At 45.3% G+C, this 24,669-nt stretch overlaps 2 protein-coding genes across 2 annotated transcripts in view; both read right to left on the reverse strand.

Annotated features, from left to right (window-relative positions):
• LOC141121849 (uncharacterized) overlaps positions 1–24,669 on the reverse strand; it is a 380,396-nt gene that overhangs the window by 85,846 nt on the left and 269,881 nt on the right. The window lies entirely within an intron of this gene.
• LOC141121833 (uncharacterized) overlaps positions 21,821–24,669 on the reverse strand; it is a 115,292-nt gene continuing 112,443 nt past the window's right edge. The window contains exon 20 of the mRNA XM_073611549.1: positions 21,821–23,446. Within this exon, the coding sequence (XP_073467650.1) occupies positions 22,044–23,446 (1,403 nt within the window). The 3' untranslated portion in view covers positions 21,821–22,043. The remainder of the gene's footprint in view (positions 23,447–24,669) is intronic.

Raw genomic sequence — 24,669 nt, forward strand, 5'->3', positions numbered from 1 at the left:
TTTGAAGTGCGTTAACAATAATACATTTATTTTATATCTTTTTTGTGCATATACATGTTGACTTCTATGGTGAGACCCTCTCACATTCACATATCACTTTTAACATCCACATTACTCCCTCTGTGGAAACCTATACATGTATTACCATTTTTATACAGCATTTATTTTTTGTATTCTCACCATTTTAAAAAATGTTATATTTTTTCACTTATGCCCCCCCCCCCCCCTTTTTCACAGAATCAGGTGCATGATAAGTGCACGTACACTACACTTAGGGAATGTACCCCAAGGGTTGGTTTTGCCCTTTGGTTGCTTCCTTTGGTCCACAACTTGTTTGGGGTGGGTCTCCCGCCTCAACCCTGGGCGAGACAGCTTATCCAGGACCACCGCTCACTTCCCCATAGCAGCTGGTTTAAGCCCAAGGGCTGCTGTGTGAGTAATTGAGAACTGGCTTGGTTACGTGAATGTTTTTCTCCCCCTTAAAGAGTACCATATATTAATAGATTTATTGTCCATTTATCCTTCCACTATAACTATGCATCTAACTTCTGATGAGTGGCTGTATGCCATGAAACGCGCTAAGTTTCCAACATAGGGGGCCAAGACAAGCTTGCCTTAACTATGAATTTTTAACCTGTATGTGTATATGTTTTTATTATTAATGTATGAGTCTATGTGGGTTTACTTTGCTAATCATGTCTACATTATGTCTGGCATTATTTATGCTTTATTATTGTATCAATCATGTTTGTTAAACATTTAATAAATATTTTATTATTACTATTATGTTTAAAACATTGATTCTTCATAACCATACTATATATTGCTAATTGTTGATATAGTACATTATGCTTTATTATGTTATGAATTATTACATGTCATTATGACAGTTCAATCATGGTTATATGTTCTTCAATATTATAACGGCTTGCCTCATTTAAAGTTCCACTTTTTCCTCTTTAACCAATATTCAGGGATGGAGGCATGCCGTTGTTAAATTAAATGTAGTGACAGGTTCCGTTCACTTTTTCTGATGAAGAAATTTGTTTTTTTAAATTTTTTTTTTTTAGATATTTATTATACTAAAAGTAAATTGTTGCTCTTTTTTTGTTTATAGCGCAAAAAATTAAAATCACAGAGGTGATCAAATACCACAAAAAAAAGCTCTATTTGTGGGGAAAAAAAGGACATAAATTTTGTTTGAGTACAGTGTTGGGAAAATTGCATATTTCATATTTCCCATTTCCCTACTATTGTTGGTTCATATTGTACAATTTTCACACCTCACCCCCCCCCCACTGTTCTTGGACTAGCAACATCTACACATTCCATGGTGATTGTCTTTAGGTGTGAATAGAAGTGCTGGGGTTTCTTCCTGAGACTGACCAGAGCCAAATAAGTGGCTTGATAAACTATGAAACATCTTCAACATTACAGAACAAGTCCAATTGAATGTGGCAAATGCCTTGTACATTTTGCAAGTCTCCAGTGTACGCTTGTTGAATGCTCATTTGACAGCTATCTGAGGAGAACTAAAGGCGTTGCCTTCCTAGGTTAGTTTTAGACTAGGCCTTTGGGCACTGCTAAGGTAATGAGAAAACAAGAGCATCCTTGGGTGGGCTCAAACCACCAACCTTTCGGTTAACAGCGGAGCGCGCTAACTGCTTGCACCACAGAGACCACAAGCTCAGTGTGCCCACACCGGCCCAAGGGAGACATGAAATATAAATGCATGGTTTAAATGCATGGATAAAAGCATTGGCTTCCCAATTTCACATTTGTAGTGTTGACAGATTGCCTTCTAGTTAAAGGGGAGAGAGGCAGGGTAAAAAGAAAATCATTTGAGCCAAAATCGAACCAGCGACCTAAGGATTGCTATTTTGTCTCTACAGTTCTCCGCTCTAAGTTTAGCCTGGCTAGCTCATTAGGTAAAGCATGAGACTCTTAATCTCAGGGTCGTGGGTTCACTCCCCACATTGGGCTTATGGCATTGCAAAGTTTTGGCCCAGTGAGTGGAATTTGACAAGCTTGGTTGAACTCATTATCTCCAGTTCATTCATGCGCACTGCACAGTCACAACTTTACAATATCTACTGGCTTCTGTTCCATTCTCTCCACAAATGTAGAAATTTTTATAGTTTATTTTCCTAGTGGTCAATTTGTACGGCAGCAAGTTGACCTTGCGCTGGAGGGATGCTTGAGTCAGCGCCATGGGTGGCATTAATTGGATAGAGGGTCCAGATTAGAGCATCAGAAATACAAGCTTTTAGTGAATAGCAAATGACCCCTTCTGGACTGTGTCTTACAAGGCAAGGAAAAAGGTTAACTTGGGCAAGGAGTCCTACAGGAAAGCTACCCCCACACACACCACTATCTGCTTTGTGACTCACACCACCCACTGGAACCCAAGCTGGGGGTTCTTAGGACTCTGCAATATCGAGCTGACATGGTAACAACAAAAACAGTCTACAGACAAAGAACACAGACATCTCAGAAGTGCTTTGACAGCTTGTGGCTACCCAGACTGGGTCTTGGTTAAAACATCCACAAGGCCAAGAAAACAAACTGGGGTGAAAAGCAGAACGATTTGGAGAAATATAATCACCCCATAAGTAACTGGAATGTCAGAAAAACTCAGAAGGATCTTTAACAACAATTGCATCCCTGTGTACGTTAGGTCCAATACACTGGGACAATGGAAAATGTAATACTTACCTTTCCATCATTTTCCTGGTGCCTACCCATGACAGCATACCTATGGTTGGTTGCTCTGCCCCCAACCAACCCACAGGACCACTTTAAACTCTATAAAAAAAAGAGCTGCCTCCCCCATTAGGTATTCTTGTAACTAGTCTTCTAAACTTTAGGATTATAACTGGGAGGGCGTATGCTGCCATGGGTAGGCACCAGGAAAGGAAAATTACGGAAAGGTAAGTATTACATTTTCCATTTTCCTGGTGCCTTCATGGCAGCATACCTATGGTAAATAACTCGCTCACAGGGAGGGTTACTGCAAAAAGGAAATTTTAATGTCGGTTCGACAATTGTAACGCTTTTTTCCTAAAATCACGGGAAGTAGGAACGGCTGTATCTAGACTATAGGGTGCCATGAAGGTGCTAAAGTAGGACCAACTAGCCATCTGGCAAATTGTTTCCGGAGTGACCTGTGCCAAAGCTGAGGCCATTCCTCGCGTTGAATGAGCGTTAACCGCGTTTGGAACTGGAAGACCCCTAGCCCGGTACGTGTTTTGAATTAGTCGCACAATCCAGCTAGCCAAAGTCATCTAGGATGCTGCCTTCCCTCTTTTAATGCCCTTAGGGATAACGAACAGGCGTTGATCCTTTCAGAACTGATGCGTGAGCTCTATGTAGCGCCGTAGAGATCTTGCTACAAGAAGTTCATGCAATTTTGAGGTGACTGGATCCTCCTCGAAAGCTGGGAGAACCCATTGCTGATTAAGGTGGTAGATGGACCGCACCTTGGGAACAAACTGGTGAATAGGTTGCAAAACAACCCTGTCCAGAAAAAAGGTAATGTATGGCTCTTTCGCCCCTAGAGCTTGAATTTCTGACACTCTTCGACCTGAGGTGATGGCAATTAAAAAGGCAGTTTTTAAAGTAATGTCTTCCAGAGCATATTCTTCAGTGGGTGCAAAAGGAGGAATTGTCAGGGCATTGAGTACCACGAATAAATCCCATTTCGGGTAAAGAGACTTTCTAAGAGGCGTTAACCTTAAAGAGGAGCTGCACCTTTAAAAAACATATTAAAAGCCAGCAGCTACAAATACTGAAGCTGCTGACTTTTAATAAAGGGACACTTACCTGTCCCAGGGTCCAGCGATGTCGGCAGCCGAAGCCGATCAATCGCTTGGCTCTCGGCTGCCCCCACCGCCATCCACGGTCAGGGAATCGGGAAGTGAAGCGCTGCGGCTTCACTGCCCGGTTCCATACTGCGCATGCGCGAGTCGCGCTGCGCCTCTGCACTGGTCCCCGTTGTGTGCTGGGAACTGTGTGTTTCCCAGCACACAACGGGGGGGCGGACTTCTGCGGATATTCTGCGGCTGCAGCGGCTTCCGGGCTTCCTGGTGCCTTCATGGCAGCATACCTATGGTAAATAACTCGCTCACAGGGAGGGTTACTGCAAAAAGGAAATTTTAATGTCGGTTCGACAATTGTAACGCTTTTTTCCTAAAATCACGGGAAGTAGGAACGGCTGTATCTAGACTATAGGGTGCCATGAAGGTGCTAAAGTAGGACCAACTAGCCATCTGGCAAATTGTTTCCGGAGTGACCTGTGCCAAAGCTGAGGCCATTCCTCGCGTTGAATGAGCGTTAACCGCGTTTGGAACTGGAAGACCCCTAGCCCGGTACGTGTTTTGAATTAGTCGCACAATCCAGCTAGCCAAAGTCATCTAGGATGCTGCCTTCCCTCTTTTAATGCCCTTAGGGATAACGAACAGGCGTTGATCCTTTCAGAACTGATGCGTGAGCTCTATGTAGCGCCGTAGAGATCTTGCTACAAGAAGTTCATGCAATTTTGAGGTGACTGGATCCTCCTCGAAAGCTGGGAGAACCCATTGCTGATTAAGGTGGTAGATGGACCGCACCTTGGGAACAAACTGGTGAATAGGTTGCAAAACAACCCTGTCCAGAAAAAAGGTAATGTATGGCTCTTTCGCCCCTAGAGCTTGAATTTCTGACACTCTTCGACCTGAGGTGATGGCAATTAAAAAGGCAGTTTTTAAAGTAATGTCTTCCAGAGCATATTCTTCAGTGGGTGCAAAAGGAGGAATTGTCAGGGCATTGAGTACCACGAATAAATCCCATTTCGGGTAAAGAGACTTTCTAAGAGGCGTTAACCTTAAAGAGGAGCTGCACCTTTAAAAAACATATTAAAAGCCAGCAGCTACAAATACTGAAGCTGCTGACTTTTAATAAAGGGACACTTACCTGTCCCAGGGTCCAGCGATGTCGGCAGCCGAAGCCGATCAATCGCTTGGCTCTCGGCTGCCCCCACCGCCATCCACGGTCAGGGAATCGGGAAGTGAAGCGCTGCGGCTTCACTGCCCGGTTCCATACTGCGCATGCGCGAGTCGCGCTGCGCCTCTGCACTGGTCCCCGTTGTGTGCTGGGAACTGTGTGTTTCCCAGCACACAACGGGGGGGCGGACTTCTGCGGATATTCTGCGGCTGCAGCGGCTTCCGGGCTTCTAAGCCCGGAAGTGGCTGCAGATACCTGTATTAGACAGGTATCTGCACCCCCCCCCTCCGAAAGGTGCCAATTGTGGCACCAGAGGGGGGGGAATCCGATGAGCGGAAGTTCCACTTTAGGGTGGAACTCTGCTTTAAGACTGCTCTTAAAAAGCATTCTATGAGGGGATGCAATGCCCATCGTGTGTTTGTTAGGGCTGACAAAGCTGACACCTGTACCTTTAAGGTGTTGAGTCCCAATCCCAGATCTAATGCATTTTGTAAGAAAAGTAGTACATTCTGAACCACTGGGTTTAGTGGGTTGAATTGGTTGATTTCTGCCAACTCCGGGAATTGGCATTGGTGGATGATTTCCTGGCTTGTAGTAATGTTCGGATAACTTTGTGGGAACACCCTAAGTCCCCCAACCTTTTCCGCTCAATTTCCAAGCCCTCAAATCCAGAATCTCTGGATGTGGATGGATGAAGCTCTCTTGAGACATCAGGTTGTCTGTGCTTGGAAGGAGTAATGCCCCGTACACTCAAGCGGAATTTCCGTCGGAAAAATCTTGCATGGTTTTTCTGACGGAATTCCGCTCAAGCTTGCCTTGCATACACACGGTCACACAAAAGTTCTCTGAACTTTCACCTGTCAAGAACGCGGGGACGTACAACACTACGACGAGCCGAGAAAATGAAGTTCAATGCTTCTGAGCATGTGTCAAATTGTTTCCGAGCAGGCATGTTTTTTTGCGCATCGGAATTGCATACAGACGATCACATTTTCAGATAGGAACTTTTTCCGACCGAAAAATAGAGAACCTGCTCTCAATCTTTTGCTGGCTGGAATTCCGCCAGCAAAAGTCAGATGGAGCATACACACGGTCGCATTTTCCGACCAAAAGCTCACATCGGTCTTTTGCTGGCGGCATTTCCGTTCCTGTGTACGGGGCATAACAGTTTGCAAAGAGCTTGTTTGGTTAGGAGCGTAAACCACGGCCTCTTTGGCCAGTATGGGATGACTGCCAGAATGGTGACCTTCTCTTCCATTAGATGCTGGAAGAACCTCAGAATCAGAGGGATCGAAGGAAACGCATATCCCAACTAAAAGTCCCAAGGCTGGACTAGGACATCTACTCCCGCTGACTGGGGATGGAAACCATGTGAAAAATCGAGGAGTCTTGGTGTTCTGTGGAGAAGCAAAAAGATCTAGTTGGGGAATACCCCATTGTTGAAATATCCAATGAAAAACATCTGGATTCAGAGACCACTCCTTGTTGCTGAATCTTTTTGAGAGATGATCCGCTAACTGATTTTCGGGAGCTGGAATGTAGGAGGCCCGTTCATGCCAGCATCAGTCTGCTATTGCATCAACAAGCAGAAGTACTAGTCCCAGATTCAGAGAAGTTCTCAGGATTCTATTCCCCAGTCTTTTTAATACCCAAAAGGTCTGGAGGATCGAGACCAGTTTGAATTTGAAGTGATTAAATAAATTTAATTCGCCTGGAACACTTCAAGATGGAGTCCCTAAATACGGTAAAATTGTCAGTACAGCCAGGAGATTGGATGGTCTCCATAGATCTCCAAGATGTGTACCTTCACATACCTGTTCATCAAGTTTTCCAATCTTTCCTACGGTTCAAAGTAGGCAAACTTCACCTCCAGTTTCGATGCCTTCTTTTCAGGATCTCAACAGCACCCAGGACCTTTATGAAGATATTAGTGGCAATTATGGCTCTCCTTCGAGAGAAAGGGATAGAGGTCCTACATTATCTGGATGATATATTGATTCTATCCCAGCACAGGAAAGTTCTGGAAACACACTTGCAAGAAGTTGTAAACACATTGACCATATTCGGGTGGCTGATCAACTATTACAAAAGTCAACTTATCCCTATCCAAAAGATGACATACCTGGGGGCGTTATTCAACACCCCGAAGAGAGCAGTGTCTCTTCCGCCGGAAAAGATCCCTATGTTATTAGAGAAAGTGAAGAGAGCAATGGCAAGCAGGTTCATGCCAGCATTAGACTGCCTAAGTCTCCTGGGACGCCTTTCCTCATGCATACCGATGGTGAGATGGGCCAGGTGGCATCTACGGGGATTCCAACTGCGGCTCCTATCGCAGTGGAGACGGAAGCACCTAGACCAAGAGATACTAATCATACTAACAATGAAGTCCAGTCTCTGATGGTGGACAAGACCATCCAACCTTCTGGATCACTGTTCCCTTGGCCCCATCTCATGGACCACACTTACGTCCAATGCAAGTCGGTTAGGATGGGGTGCGCATTACAAGGATCAATTAGTGCAAGGAAGATGGCGATTCAACACAGAAGGCGTAGTGTTGAACATCTTAGGGCCGAGGGCAGCATGGATGGCAATATCACACCTAGCTCCTCTTCTCAGAGAAAAATTCATCCTGCTACAGATGGACAACAGGGCGGCAGTAGCCTACGTTCAGAATCAAGGGGGGACGCACAGCTGATCTCTAGCCAATTAGGTAGCTCCGATCCTAACATGGGCCGAAAGGAATCTAGTCATCTGGACATACTGGAACAGGATTTCCTTCTTTCCTTTGGAGTTTGGGATTTTGGTGGGTAGGAAGGCGTAGCGTGGAGGCCTGTGACTGAACTTCCAAAAATGGCCTTGACGGAGCGTGGAAGTGACCCACTGATCCAGACAATTCTCCACCCAAACCTGAGCAAACAACCTGAGACGGCTCCCATGTGACCAGCTTGGGTCAACAAGGAGTCAAAAAGACTTTTGATTCTCATTTGTGGATGTTGTGGCTTTCTGCTTCCCCATCTTTAGAATGGTAGCCTGAGAGCCTTTCCAGACTCTCCTGTATTCTTTCCCCGGACGATAAGACCTGGCATCCTTAGTCTTTTGTTGAGCAGCTGGGCGTGCTGCAAACCTTCTCCTCCTGTTCCTATCTTGGGGAATCAGGCCACTCTCTCCCCCTGTAACTTTGTTAATTGCCATATCCAGTTTCTCGCCAAAAAGAGCCTTTCCGACATATGGTATGCGACACCAAGTCTACTTGGACCATGGATCTGCTGACCATGGTTTTAGCCATAGTGCCCTCCTGGCAGTGATGGAGTATAACATGGCTCTGGCAGAGCATTTTTCAGAGTATCTATAGCCGCTTCAGCTATAAAATCTGAAGCCAGTTTTAGCTCATCGAGGGCTTTGATAATCTCTCCAGAATCTATGTCTTGTCTGAGGGCCAGTTCGATGTTATCAGATAAAACTCTTGTGTCTCTGGAAACTGACGTCAAATCCACTGCTGGCCTGCAGGCTCCCCCTGCCGCCTGATAGGCTTTTTTAGGTCTGCATCAAATCTTCTATCAAGAACGTCTCTGAAAGAGACTGCATCCTCCAAGGGTAATGTTGTACTTCTGGCTAATCTCATGATCGAGGCGTCCACAGCTGGTATGGCATCAAATAGCTGGGCATCTGATTCTGCCAATGGATAGAGTTTGTGAAAAAGGTTAAAGGTCTTTTCTCAACTTTCCACCACTCATCTGTTACTACTTCTTTCATTTCTTCCATAAGTGGAAAGGCTGATGACTTCTTCTTTAGATGGGGAAAATATGTCCTGGACTTGGTTGGAGGTTCAGGGTCTTTCTCCCATTGGATTGCATCTTTAACTGCAATTACGAAAGGCTCAATCAACCCATAATCAAAAGCTGAGGCATTTTCTTCTGTTGTGTCTTTATCATCTTCAGAGTTAGAATCTACCTCTGGTTACTAAATTGCTGTCTCTACCGTGCTTTCACTAGTGGATGGGACCACTCGATCTTGTGATAAAGCTAGTTCTCAAATTTAATCTTTAATTAGCCTCTTCAATGTTTCTATGGACTCTTGTTTGTCCTTCTCCCTGTCTCCCGTGGCTTCTAGGAGACATTGCTTACACACCAACTTCCCCGGGAGAGCTTGCTTTCCGCACACCAAGCAGGCTTTATTTCCTGGACAAAAGGAACTGAGTGGCGGGTCATGTCTATTAGAGGAGTGATGAGGAGACCTCTGAAAACTGTGAGAAGCATAAGCAGAGGATGAATGAGTATGTCCTGAGCTTCCATGACCTCTTGACCTTCTGCCTGGTGAATTTTTGCGGGATGACTTGGGGTACGGGCTGTAACGAAGCAAAAAATAAAACATTTCCAACATACCCGAACTTCTCTTTTTGAACCAAAAGAAGCGTACCTGCCTGTTGCAGTCTCTTACCTAGTGGTATGCTGAGGATTTTTTTGATGCGGCATTGGGCTACTGGCAGCGGCTAAAAACATAACATGGGTTAAGGATTTTAAAAGAACCCAAAATATTGACTTTTAAAAAAATTAAAAAATTTCCTTTTTTAAAAAAAATTTAAAAATGTCCTTTTTTTAAAAAAAAAATACCCCTACCTTGGTCAGGGTCCACGACACACATAGGCAGAAAGAACAGGGGCACAAAGACATCCTTGTTATGGATGAGGAGACGCTCCACTCTCTGGAGATGCTTCCCTTCAGACTGCTGTCACCACACTGAACCCTCAGCTCTATATATATACTGACTGGGTGTACTAATTGGGTGTACCAAGATGGCCACCAGCCGCTTCGTTTGGTTACTGTGCATGCGCCGAAGATGTTGTGCCGTGACCCCGCCTCTGAGCCAACAAGGTGGCGCCAGGAAGCACGTGCGAAGCGTGGCAATCTTTGCCAGACACAACTCAGGAAGTACACACAGTTCCCTCTATGTGTGGAACGCCACTGGCTGAAACGGTGGAAACGCTGGCTTACAGCCTGCCAGGTGAGCCATATCTGTGCCGGGAATATAAGGAGAAACTAATTTTAGGCTCCAACATCCCTCTAGGACCCCAGAAAGATCCACAGAAAAACGGGGCTCCCATACTTATCTGGCCCCTTTAGCAGCCAAAGTAATGGGACTCCATACTGCAGATGAGCATGAACCTGCAATGGTTGCACCAAATGATGGTGTGGCAAGGGCTGAAGGTTTGAGGACAGAAAAAAGAATGCCTAATTGGGGGGGGGGTAGCTCTTTTTTTATACAGTTTAAAGTGGTCCTTTGGGTTGGTTGGGGGCGGAGCAACCAACCAAAGGTATGCTGGCATGGAGGCACCAAGAAAGAAGTTGCAGTTTAGCACTATCTGTATTCCACATTTTGAACATCTCTAGCTAGCGAGACGATTTGACAACAATTGAGCCCTTTAGCCATGTCAATATAGGCACTAATAGCTATGCAGGCTTCCTGCCACCAACAATGGTATAGTATACGTTGAATAGGGTGGTTCTACAATGTTCAAATCTCCCCCCCTGTTCTTGGACAATCAACATCTACACATTCCATGGTTATTGTCTTAAGGTATCAATAGAAGTGCTGGGGTTTCTTCCTGAGGCTGACCAGAGCCAAAGAAGTGGCTTAATCAACTATGAAACATCTTCAACATTACAGAACAAGCATAACAACTAGTACATTCGCAAGGGTCTCCAGTGTACGCTTTTTGAATGCTCAACTGCCAGCCATCTGAGGAGAACCAAAGGACACGCTTTGCCTTCCTAGGTTAGTTTTGGACTTAGCCTTTGGGCCCTGCGAATGTAATGAGAAAACACAAGTGTCCCTGGGTGGGCTCAAACCACCAACCTTAACAGCCAAATGCACTAATTGATTGCACCACAGAGAGCACACACTTAGTGCCCATGCACCAGCCCAAGGGAGATATGAAAGATAAATGCATGGTGCCTAAAGAGCTTCCCAATTGCACATTTCTAGTGTTGACAGATTGCCTTCTAGTTAAAGGGGAGAGAGGCAGGGTAAAAAGGGCATCCATCGAGCCAGAATCAAACCTGCAACTTAAGGATTGCTTGTTTGTCTCTAAAGTCCTCCGCTCTACCAGCTGAACTCTGGCAAAAAAGTAGCACATGACTTCTTGCATGGAAAATCAGCACTTTGCATTAGTCCTACTACCATGAGGTCTTGGTCTATTCCACCTCTGCCTGAAAGGGCAAATGTCTTGGAAGATGTTATGTGGGAAACCTGGACTTCACGTTTTGCACAGAGAGAAAACGCTTTAGAAGCACCTACCACATTTTGTTACAAGCCCAAAAATCACAGCAAAAATGGTGCTGCACTGCCCTGACAGCAAGTAAGCACAGGAGTGTTTGGAAGTGCATTGCGTTTAGTAGGGGCATTGCTAGGTGGGAAAAAGACCAGGGGCTTCAGCCCGAAGTCTAAAGCCCAGTGGTGGCGGCGGGGGGGGGGAATTGACTGCTTGGTGGGGGGGGTTAGGCGCACTTGCTGGTTGCTGCCTTGCTCACCAGTGCCCATCCATGCTGACCACTAAACTGACCTACCTGCCCCCTACACTGACATATCAGACCCCTACACTGACCCCCCTGACACCTACATTGATCCCCCTGACACATACACTGACCCCCCTGACACCTACACTGACCCCCCTGACACCCACACTGACCCTCCTGACACCTACATTGATCCCCCTGACACCTACATTGATCCCCCTGACACATACACTGACACCTACATTGATCCCCCTGACACATACACTGACCCACCTGACACCTACAATGATCCCCCTGACACATACACCGACCCCCATGACACATACACTGACCCCCCTGACACCTACATTGATCCCCCTGATACAAACACTGACCCCCCTGACACCTACATTGATCCCCCTAACACATACACTGACCCCCCTGACATATAAATTGATCCCCCTGACACATACATTGATCCCCCTGACACATACATTGATCCCCCTGAAACATACATTGACCCCTGACACATACACTGACCCCCCGACACCTACACTGACCCCCCGACACCTACACTGACCTCCCTGTGACAGGTGACCTCTTGACACTCCTGCAGCTCAGCCTTACCTGTGTAGTGTAGCCCATCTCATTCATGACCACTTCGAGACAGCAGGCTGCACGCACCAGGGAGAGAGAGCCAGGATAGAAGAGCCACTCCACTGCCCGACGATTTACACAGAGCGAGCAGGGATCTCCCAGTGCCCAGCACGGCCCCAGTGTCATTCCCGCCTCCTCCTGGACCCAGCAGCGCCTATGATGGACGTCACACGTCCCGGGGTCTCAGCATTGGATCAGTGGGATGTCCATCATAGGAGCCGGGTCCCCGGAGGTGGGACTTTTTGTACGTCACTTGGCCACGCTGGACAAGCGGGAGATTGTTCCCTGTTGCCTGTGTAAACGTCTTGGGACTAATAATTCATTTAGGAATATTAAGACCTGGGGCTCCAGCCCCCGTCAGCCCTCCCCTCCTGACGCCACTGGTGTTTAGCAAAACAAATTATCAGCTGACTATAAGAGGCCATGAAAAGACAAAGTTCATAGCCTGGCTAGCTCAGGCCATAGAGCATGAGACTCTTAATCTCAGGGTTCTGGGTTTGAGCCCCACGTTGGGCGTATGGCATTGCAAAGTTTTGGCCCAGTGAGTGGTATTTGACAAACTCAGTATCTCCTGTTCATTCATGCACACTGCATAGTCACAACTTTACAATATCTAATGGCTTCTCTTCCATTCTATCCACAAATGGGGAAATATTTATAGCTTATCTTCCTAGTGGTCAATTCATATGGCAGCCATTTGACCTTGTGCTGGGGGGGACGCTCAAGTCAGTGCCATGTGTGGCATTAATTGGATAGTGATAGCAGAACCATCACTGCACAGCCTTGCGTTGGTGGTATAGTGGTGAGTGTGGCTGCCTTCCAAGCAATTGACCTGGGTTTGATTCCCGGCCAATGCAATCCCCTCCTCTTTTGGCCATGCAACAGCGGCCTAACAAAAGACCCAAGTTCTCCAGGTCCTTGAAGAAAGCTCATAAGATGTCCTGGCTTAGCAACAACTGTGGAGAATTTCTTTGGCATTCAAAAAGGCTCCGGCCTTATGCTTTAACTCGCTCAAGAGGTACAGCATTATCCAGGGACAAGGTTCAGCCATTTTAACTACTGATTCCCAAAGTATCAACTCTGTCGCACACAACATTGCTAAGTATCTGGCTACAATCCTAACACCTTTAGCTGGCATTATATTGCACCATTTTTAAGAATGCTAAAGAATTTGTCAACAAAGTACATGGACTGAAGTTAGAGCCAGAAGAAACAATGATGTCCCGTAATGTCACATGTCTTTTCAGTTTTTTACACTTTGCAGAGGCTATTGAGACTGTAGGGAAACAACTGAAATGAGGTAAGACTCTTGACATTGTATAACAGATGTAGTATACCAGACTGCCCGACCCAATTATTACTCCACCAATCCTTATCCTTAATCACCCCATTAACATGAGACCACACCAATCTTTGGAGTAAAACATGGTCATAGCAGCCTCCTTTATTAACCAATAATATTTTAACATTTAACATAACCGTAATAAACATCTGTCATAAAGCATATCCCTTGCCTAACGTTGGTCTTTGCCGGACACCTCCACCTACTATCAGATTCCACTGGCACTGCGGTACCTTTAAATATGTTAATAGGCCTCTCGCCGACATTATGGCTCTGAGACAACCCACTGACCGCAGTGCACCCATTAATCACTTCCAGTTAAACCCCTGTTAACTGGAATACCACCATCAGGACCCATACCACCAATGGGTCCCAAACTCATCCTTCCGAGGTGTCTTCCTTCTCCCGCAAAGACCAACACCCGCCATAGCACCCAACGGGGGAAAACCAGGCAAAAAACGCTCTGGGGGCCTGGATCTCCATGCCCGCATGGATTCCCGCACCCCCAAACCTGCCACTGCATGCTGGGTCCCCAGCACCGGCGCTAGTTGCCCCTGGAGCCAGTCAGCCCCTCTTGTCCCCGCCTCCTCTCTCAGGCGCTGAAGGAGCAGCTTCACATCCACCATGTTGTGTCCTCCCTCGTCTCCCCACGATGTCCCCAGCCCAGCTAGCCACCTTCGCGCTCTCTCTCTCCCAGCCCTCAGATGGCCAGACACTGGCGCTGCTGTGCGTGTATAAATTGGCCTAATCTGAGACTGTTACCAGCTCCCAGCTATGCGGTCTCACCCAGCAGATGTGCCACGCTCTGTTGTTAAAACATGTGGATTATACTTGGGTCCAGATTAGAGCATCACAAATAGAAGCTTTTAGTGAACACATAAACTCAGTGGACAAATACATTATTTGTACACAGGAGGAGGCATTGAATAGCAAATTACCCCTTTTGGGCTGTGTCTTACAAGGCAAGGAAAGGTGTGACTTGGGCAGGGAGGCCTACAGGAAACTTATCTGCACACACCGCTATCTTCTTTTTGACTCACACCACCTACTGGAACCCAAGCTGGGGCAAAAACTGTAACTAAACTTTCTAGGCTGTGATTTTAGTGTCTCTCAAAATGTGAGTTTCCTGACTATCTAACATCTTTTGAGACCCTGTGTGAATGTGTGCCCTAGACTGTGTCGTGCTGTACCCTATGCTAATACTCCACTAGTGTGTGGTAATGATGGAAGTAGTCCTTAATGCAGAGTCCAGCTTGGCCAGGACAGGAAGGACAGAAAAAGCAGGTGTCTCTTCTTATTCCATGTCTATTACAGACACAACATCTTTTTTGGGGTGCTCTTTGGGTTGGGGTATCAGGGAGGACATCTGCAAAATGCCTCTTATGCAGCCGGCTCATTGCATCTGGATTGGGAGTTTGGGCCACAGCACCTTCTGGATACAAAAGAGCCATGATGATTTCTTCCTGAAATTTTAGGAATGATATACTTCTTCCTTATGCTTTGTATAGTACATAAGCTTTGAACACAGCCAATTGGAATAAATATACAGACACTTTCTTGTACCAGCATCTGGCCTTACGTGAAATTAAGTATGGCCCCATCATCTGGTTATTGAAGTCCACCCCTCCCATTTTAGGGTTGTAGTCGTATATCAGCCTCCCATAAGCTCTCACAACTGTTTATCCTGCACAGAGATTATCAAACGCCTAATCAGTAGATCCAGTAATGTTTTATTTCTAGTTGGTGCGTCTACCATCTGACCCATAAAATTGTCCTGCAAGACATTAAGGAACTGGCGAGCCTTAAATGAATGCGCGGTTCCCTCCGCCCAGTCTATGTCTGGATAATTAAAATCCCCCATTATTATAACACTTCCCATCCTTGCTGCTAATCCAATTTGTGATAGGAGATCCGTCTCCACTTCCTCCTTCAGGTTAGGGGGCCTATAGCATACTCCCAGTATTATTTTCCCCTTAGCTTCATCCCTTTGGAGCTCTACCCATAAGGATTCCACCTCCTCTCTAGCTCCCTCAGTGATGTCATCTCTCACATTCGCTTGTACATTATTCTTGATATATAGGCATACCCCTCCCCCTTTTTTACCCTCTCTATCCTTGCGGTATAGGGTATACCCTTGAATGTTTGCCAGCCAATCATGAGAGCTGTTGAACCAGGTCTCTGAAATTCCCACAAAATCCAAATCCTCCTTGTACAACAGTATCTCTAGTTCACCCATCTTGTCTGCCATGCTCCTGGCATTGGTGAACATGCCACATAGTTTAGACCGGTCGCATATTGTCCTCGTATTGGGTGTTTCAAAACTAGGACTTGCTACTATACTCACCTTGTGTTTTTGTGCTTTGGTTAACCTACCACTAATGCCCCCAACACTACCCTCTGGAATATCATCCGTGCTGGCTATCACTGTCTCTGGACCCTCCCCCCCATCGCCTAGTTTAAAAACCCTCTAACTTTTTGGCCATCTTCATTCCCAGCAGATCCTCCTCATTTAGGTGCAGTCCGTCCCTTCTATAGTACCGGTTACCGACTGAGAAGTCGGCCCAGTCCTCCAGGAACCCAAACCCCTCCTTACTACACCAGCTCTTCAGCCACTTGTTTACTTCCCTAATCTCCCTCTGCCTTTCTGGTGTGGCTCGATGTACCGGTAGTATTCCTGAGAATACTACCTTGGAGGTCCTTTTCCTCAATTTAGCTCCTAAGTCCCTAAAATCGTTCTTTAGGACACTCCATCTGCCTCTGACTTTGTCATTGGTGCCAACGTGCACCATGACAGCCGGGTCTTCCCCAGCCCCTCCCAGTAATCTGTCCACAAGATCCGTGATGTGCCGAACCCGAGCGCCCGGTAGACAACATACTGTTCGGCGCTTCAGGTCTTGGTTAGATTGCCCTCTCTGTCCTTCTAAGAATTGAGTCCCCTACCACCAGAATCTGTCTTTCCTTTCCCTTTGCTGCCCCCCCACTCTCACTGGAGGAGTTCTTCCCCTGGCAGCTAGGAGAGTCCCTCATCTCCAGCAGTGCTGGTCCCTGACTGGTTTCACCAATGACACTCAATGGAGCGTACTTATTGGGATGCTCCAGTCCTGGATCGGCCTCTCTGGCACTTCCCCCTCTACCCCTCCTGACTGTTACCCATCTACTCTTTGCTAGTGCCTGCGCCTCTTTGTCTCCACCCGCCTCTGTGCTGGCCCCTGCCGGCACCTGCCGTGTACATTCCTGGCTCACCTTTAGTATGGAGGGACTTCTCAGTGCTGACAGTTGCTTCCCCAGATTCAGAACCTGGGCTTCCAGGGAAACAATGTGCTTACATTTTGCACAGCAGTATTCACCCTTGATCGGATGATCAAGGAACGCATACATGCGGCAAGATGTACAAAGAGTCGCCTCTCCACACCCGCCGGGCATCGTACCTATTAAATTTAGTGAGGATTTGGGGATTTTAACCTGTCCAAATTACCTAACAGCTAGCTTCCTGGCACTAATACTCAAGACAATACACAGGTACACAACAAGACAATACACAGGTACTCACAGACCTACGTGCAATCGCAGAACAGTCGCAGACCTACGTGCACTCGCAATACTCAAGTATACAGTACACAATACACAAGTACTAAGGATCCACACACACTACTCAGACAACACTCAGGTACTCACACTACACAGGTACTATGACCCCTGTTATAACCTCCTGTTTTAAACTCTAGTTTTTTAACTTCCACTTACACAAAGTTCCACAGCCAAAGACTGAGCACGCTCAGACTGAGCTCTACACCCAGTTAAATAGGCACCTGTGAGCAATTAACCACCCCCCTTAATTGATAGGCTGAAGGAACCAGAGGAAAAAAAAAAAAAAAGAAAAAAAAGCTATTTAAAAAGTGACAGAAAAAGGCAAATGAAAAACTAAAAGGAAAAGCCCCAAAAATGCACCCCAGCAAACAACAAGCAAGACTTATTCACTCTATAACTCTAGTTTTTTAACTCCCACTTACACAAAGTTCCACAGCCAAATACTGAGCACCCATATGAATGGGGCCGGAGAGATTTCCCCTGTGACCAAAGTGTATGTTCCACCAGGGCGACTTTATACAAATGATCTGGTGATGCCCAAAACTCAAACATTATTGGGCTGATGTATTACAACTTATTTCTGATTTAGCCCAGGTACCTATACCTTCAACTCCTTTAGTGTACCTATTAGGTGCGATTGATGCAGAAATGTATCCAAAGGGTGTATGTATTATGATAACTAGGTTACTGTACTTGGCTAGAAAGTTCATAGCCCGATATAGGATAGCATCTACCGTGCCTACTGCAAAACAATGGATTGCTTATGTTAATTCCCTTCTCCTCAGGGAACAACTGGCTTACCGCCATAGGAATGCTGCGTCAAAGTTTAAACTTATTTGGCAGATTTGGTTAGATAATCCTAGTCTTGCCCGTTTCGTCACATATGGCGACCCATCACATTTGGCTACCCGCTGGACTGTGCATGCACGATGCGGCCATATGCGTTCCAACACTGTGGCGATCTGCGCTTGCGCAGAATTTTGTAGCCACACCCGAGTCCAGGTTTAAGCCCCACCATCCAAGTGGACATAGAGTTAGATTATAATTATGCCAAGTGAAGCGAGGCCGTGCCCGAAGCGCGAGGGGCTCTGTCTTACAACAGTGTTGGAACGCATATGGCGGCGTCGCGCATGCGCTGTCCAGCGGGTAGCTAAATGTGATGGGTTGCCATATGTGACGAAACACCCCTCTGCAGCTAGTGATGGATAGACTTCTACGACTCTAACCCACCGAAAGTCACAAAGGTTTTTTTTCTTTTAGTTTGTTGGGTACTCGGATCTTTTGCATCCGATCGTTGAAAAGGTATTTATTCCTGATTTACTATATCCCATAATGAGTGCTGGATTCAGACAGAAAATTACTGGGATAAATTTTGTTATTACATAGTTACATATTTTACATAGGTGAGGAGAAGAACCCTTTACGTAGTTTAAGGTTAAAACTTTCTTCTAATTTAAATGAGTGGCCACGTGTCTTGATAAACTCCCTTCCGCAAAAAAGTTTTATCCCTATTGTGGGGTCACCAGTACGGTATTTATAAATTGAAATCATATCCCCTCTTAAGCGTCTCTTTTCCAGAGAGAATAAGTTCAGTGCTCACAACCTTTCCTCATAACTAATATCCTCCGGACTCTTTATTAGCTTTGTTGCCCTTCTTTGTACTCGCTCCATTTCCAGTACATCCTTCCTGAGGACTGGTGCCCAGAACTGGACAGTATACTCTAGGTGTGGCCGGACCAGAGTCTTTTTAGGGAGGGAGAATTATCAATTTATCTCTGAAGTTATGTTTAATATGACTAATTATTGTTTAATTCTTATGTACGATTGATGCAATGTATCACCTGATATGTCCTCCTTCTATGTTTGGATGTATAGTCACTCTCTGTCATACCAAAAGTTTTGATTAAAAAAAAAAAGGTTGTAGTCGTGGACACAGAGGGGCTTTTCAACTACATCCAATGCCATGCAAATCTGGACCATCGTGTCTGCATGAACGGAAGACAGGATGAAAACATTTAATTAGTCCTTCCACTTCACTGCGAGTAATTCACCAGTCCACAAGCAGGCTTTCTCCCTCTTTCTAACTCGGGTGTTTACAAGCCGTTGGGTGAAGCCCCGGCGATTGGGTCACACAGTACCACAGCAAACAAATTCCACAATTGAATAAGAGTCTAAAAAGTGGTATGCTGGCATAATAGTTGTCCAAGTACAAAAGGTACCCCATAAGGAAAGGGTGACACCAAGTCCCACACTATCTTGCCACTGCTCCCCATGTAGTCTGGGTATCCGGGGGGCTCCACATTACTATCATTTGCCTCATAACTTCTAAAATGACATGTATAGCCTGTGGTCCTATCACAGAGCTTATACATTTTGACCCCAGATCTGGCACGCTTGCTGAGGAGATGCTGTTTGATTGCAGGGCGTGGCCAGTAAAATGTATGAGGGACTCATCTATGCAGATGTTTTGTTGGGACGTATACACATCTGCAAATTTCTGGGTGCGGTAGTTTATGAAGGGCAGAATTTTTTTAAAGCTGATCATATTCAGGGTCACCCCGAGGACAACAAAGTGTGTGATCACTAAAATGCATAAAACACATTATCGTCTCATATCTATGCCTGGGCATTAAAGCAGACAACACACGCATATGATGAATTGGGTCTGTGGACCAATATAACCATGTCTCATTCTTTTTAGTAATAATGCCTATGTTGAGTGATAGGCCCAAAAAAGTTTTATATTTATAAACCTTGATAGGTCTCCATGCGCATTGTCTGGTAAGAGTTGAATTTGGGTTGGTGACGATGTACCGTTGTGTGTATAAGTTGCTTCGGCTCACAATCGATCGATACAGATCTTCAGTGAAAAACAGCTATAAGAAATCATGGTGAGTTGTTAAATCTACTGTTTACACCTGAATTCCAGTTCGGGCAGTGAATGGAGGAAGTACGGGTGCTGCAGAATCTGTGGGCTGCCAATCAGGACTTGCAAGCACATCTGGAAGAACACTATGGGCTCTATGGGTCTGTGCTCGAATCCTCTGCAGGATGCGATGCTACTAGTGCTAGCCATCTCACCAGCTTGGACTGCATTTTTGGGACCCGCCAGGTCACCACAAAACACTTCTGTCCTGGTATGAAAAAGACTAGGATGTACTAGGCTGCTGGTCCCTGCCAGCTCACCAAAAGGTAGTGCGGCACTAGTACTGGCATCCTGCTGCATATTAGACAAATCAAGTGTTCCTAGCATTTTAGCTACCCGGGGTCGGGTACTCCTGACCTTAGTAGGGACCTCTCCTCCATCCTCTGAGCTCCCTGTCAGGGTGCCGCTGCTCTCTACAGGTTCGTATTTCCGAGCCTGATTCTGTCAGTGAGGACTCCTCTTAGCTCTCAGCTGTCAATATTACAATCCTGTAGGCCTCTTCATTAGTGTACCTTTGTTGGGACATTTTGGTCACTAAATTTACAGGTACCTAGCGCGACTCACTGGGAAAAAGAGCTCCTGGCTTTAATTACTACAAATAAAAAACTTACCTGCTAGTGCTAGAAGAGATAAGGCCTGATTCTGATAACACTGCGGTTATGTGTGCAATATATCAGAGGTGCCAGTGATCTACTGACACTGCACTTGTTGGGGGGCAGAAGAGCTAAACACAGGTGCTGGCAGGTATCGGGGCTCATCCTGCTAATTCTGCATTTTTAGGGACACTATACTAAGGGGGACACTAATATAGTTCTGTTTGTGATCGATATATTGATCCATACAGACACTATACTAGTAATGGCAGTGATCAGGAACTTATAGTTTGAGAGCGATAGTGTGTGGGCAATCTAATGCTAGCTGATCCTGGCGCTATCTGATGTAACAAGTGACCCTAATACAGTGATCAAAAAAATACTGTACACTGACACTGTACTAATGGCACTGGTTGGGTGACAGGGGTGATCAAAGGGTGAATGAGGGCAATCAATGGGGTTAAATGTGCCAATCTAAGGTGTGTGGGTGTAAAGTGTGGTGATTCTACTCACAGTGTGGTGTTCTCTTCTCTTCCTGAACCGAAAAGGACTCAGGAAGAGAAGAAACCGCTGGATAGCTCCCCGTGTTAAAACACAGGAGAGATTTGTCATTGGCTGCAGGTGATCAGCGGGGTACGGGGCAAAATCATTGGCTGTGACCTGCTGACAAACTTGTCCTACCGCCAATGACAGTGGAGGTTGCTGGGTGTACGTGTACATGCATGCAGACCTGGAAAAAGCCATGACATAAAAGTACATTACCAGACCTGTATGAGCCACCTGTCCATTGTATTTTTACTGTGGCGGGCAACCGGTTAATATTGTTGCTTTGATTAACTTATATTATATACTTATATTCAGTGTCTACTGTACTCACCAGTGTATGATTATGAAACCATGTCTGACAGAGGAAACTAAGGGGTCTAAAGATGACAATCATTCATTGAACCATTACACATTCTGGCCATAATGCAACACAGTGATTTCCTATGATCATCAGCTCCATCTAGTTGCCATAATGGGATATTTTTCCTGACATACCTCTATTAGTAAAAAAATATCACAATACTTCATTATGACCACTAGATGGCACAAAGGAAATCAGTGTATGAAACAAATTACGTTCAATATTCATAATTGCTGGGTGAATGCTAGTCGCATTCATTCAACTAATACAAAAAAAAAAAAAAAACAGACCTCTAAGTGTTTGTGAAAGCTTACACCAAAAAATGTACTCAGCCAATAAAAGGTAATGACTCCATTTTTATTTTTATACTGTTATCAATGGCCAACACGGTACAACACTTCATCCATGTCTTTGGTGATCTCTGATCTCCTCATGAACTGTTTCTTACATGATGAAGATCAGCCATGGAGTATATCTGAGGTGTATATCAGGGTGTGCTTCTTCCTTACACGAGAGCTGTGATGTCCAGCAACATTCATATAGAAGACATTTCCCACACTCAAGGCACTAATACACCTCGAGGGTTATGTGGGATCCCTGATGTACAGGAAGGCAGGACTTCAGTGAGGAACAATTCCCTCTCAGGACAGGAAGGTGGCTTCTCTCCTGTGTGAGATCTCTGATGTCTGGAAAGATTGGACTTCTGTGAAAAACATTTACCACACTCAAGACAAGAATACAGCTTCTCCCCCGTGTGAGATCTCTGATGTGTGGAAAGAATGGACTTCTGTGAAAAACATTTCCCACATTCAGAACAGGAATATGGCTTCTCCCCCGTGTGAGATCTCTGATGTGTGTAAAGATGGGACTTCACTGCAAAACATTTCCCGCACTCAGGACAGGAAAACGGCTTCTGCCCCGTGTGATATCTCTGATGTGTGTAAAGACTGGACTTCCGTGAAAAACATTTCCTGCACTCAGGACAGGAATATGGCTTTTCCCCTGTGTGAGATCTCTGATGTGTGTAAAGACTGGACTGATCTGAAAAACATTTCCCACACTCAAAACAGGAATACGGCTTCTCCCCTGTGTGAGATCTCTGATGTTTGGAAAGATAGGACTTCACTGAAAAACATTTCCCACACTCAATACAGGAATACGGCTTTTCCCCCGTGTGAGATCTCTGATGTTGGGAAAGACTGGACTTCACTGAAAAACATCTCTCGCACTCAGGACAGGAATACGGCTTCCCCCTGTGAGATCTCTGATGTGTGGAAAGACTGGACTTGTGTGAAAAACATTTTTCGCACTCAGGACAAGAAAAAGGCTTTACACCTGTGTGAGATCTCTGATGTTTGACAAGATCTGATTTTTGTACAAAACATTTCCCACACTCAGAACAGGAATACGGCTTCTCCCCTGTGTGAGATCTCTGATGTATTTCAAGATTAGACTTCTTTGAAAAACATTTCTCGCACTCAGAACAGGAATATGGTTTTTCCTCCGTGTGAGATCTTTCATGCGCATTAAGTTTGGTTTTATAATGAAAACCCTTCCCACACTTAGGGCAGGAATATGGCTTCTCAGCTGTGTGAGACTTCTGATGTCTGTAAAGAGTGGACATTTGTGAAAAACATTTCCCACACTCAGAACAGGAATATGGCTTCTCACCTGTGTGAGATCTTATATGACTATTAAGGGATTTAGAATGGAAACACTTCCCGCACTCAGTACAGGAAAAGCTCTTATCCGTTGGAAGGATGACACTGTCCCTCACAGTCTGAGGTTCCTCAGGATAAGAGGAATACGATGGTCCATCTACACTGTGTGGTGCCGAATGGACATTTGAGGTAGCCAGGTTTTCTCCTGGACTATACTGTGTGATGTCCTCATCTTCTACTTTACAGTCTGGAGACAAAGTGAGACAATCCTCTGAGGTTTTCCTCATCTCCCGTCCATCTACTAAAATAGGAATAAAAAGATTATTACTAGACATGAGCAGATTGGTTCCCCTAAACCAGGACTCCGCCCCACATCAGGCAGCTTTGTCTCTGAGAATCTTACAATTCCCCCCTCAAGGTTACTAATAAATGGGTCCTCTGATCTCCTACCAGTTCATTTCTTAATTCATGGACCTTAGTCAGTGAGAGAGGAAACAACAAGAACTGTCTTTTATAGGAGTGACAGTGATGAGGGGATTATAGGACGAGTGCCACCCCCCTATATCACTCATTGCCATCTTCCCAACACAAGAAGTACTGCACTTCCTTATTTAGTCCATGATTTAGTCATGAACAACAGGGCTGAGCCCCACCAGAGGTCAGAGAGTGAGGATGGGGAAGAACAACCAAGATGGAGACTGGACTGATCCTGAAGACCACCATCATTGGGTTATTGACTCCTCGCTCATTATCACTTTCTATTTTAGACTCCAAAGTTTGAGAATGTTATCACATTATTACTAACATGTAAATGTCTGTGCTCCAATGAAATCATCAGATATAAATGATCAGCTGGTAGAAAATGGGTGTAGCAAAAGAGAATACATATGTGTATATATAGCGGTGGGTAGAGGGGAGAGAACAGAGGCCTATATAACCTTGTGTAGAGCACATCTGAAATTGCCAGACTTGGTTGGAAGCTAAACAGTGGGGACCTTAAGTGGAGAGTGAACAAGTTTTGCTTTTTGACAGCTGGTGATTGCTGGGTTGCATTTTTAGTTTCTTTTTGGGGCTTTTCTTTGTAGCTTTTTAAAACTTTTTTCTGACACTTTTTAAACAGCTTTTTTTTCTTTGCTTCCTTCAGCCTACTAATTAAGGGGAGTGGTTAATTGGTCACAGGTGCTTGAGGCCTATATAAACTTCTGTAGAACTCATTGTGAGCCTGCTCATCTTTGAGCTTGCTGGAACTCTGTCCAAGTGGAACTAAGTGAGTTAAAAATCAGAGTTAGTGGAACTGAACTAAGTGGTGAGTTAAAAACCAGAGTTAGTGGAACTGGACTAAGTGGTGAGTTAAAAACCAGAGTTTAAAACAGGTTATAACAGAGGTCATAGCACCTGAGTGTTGTCTGAGTAGTGTGTGTGGATCGTTAGTACTTGTGTATTGTGATTGGATGTGGTTCTGCGAGTGCACGTAGGTTCTGCGAGTGCCTGTGTATTGTCCTGTTGAGTATTAGTGTATTGTCT

Source organism: Aquarana catesbeiana, unplaced genomic scaffold (assembly GCF_042186555.1).
Source record: "Aquarana catesbeiana isolate 2022-GZ unplaced genomic scaffold, ASM4218655v1 unanchor233, whole genome shotgun sequence".
Lineage (NCBI taxonomy): Eukaryota > Metazoa > Chordata > Amphibia > Anura > Ranidae > Aquarana > Aquarana catesbeiana.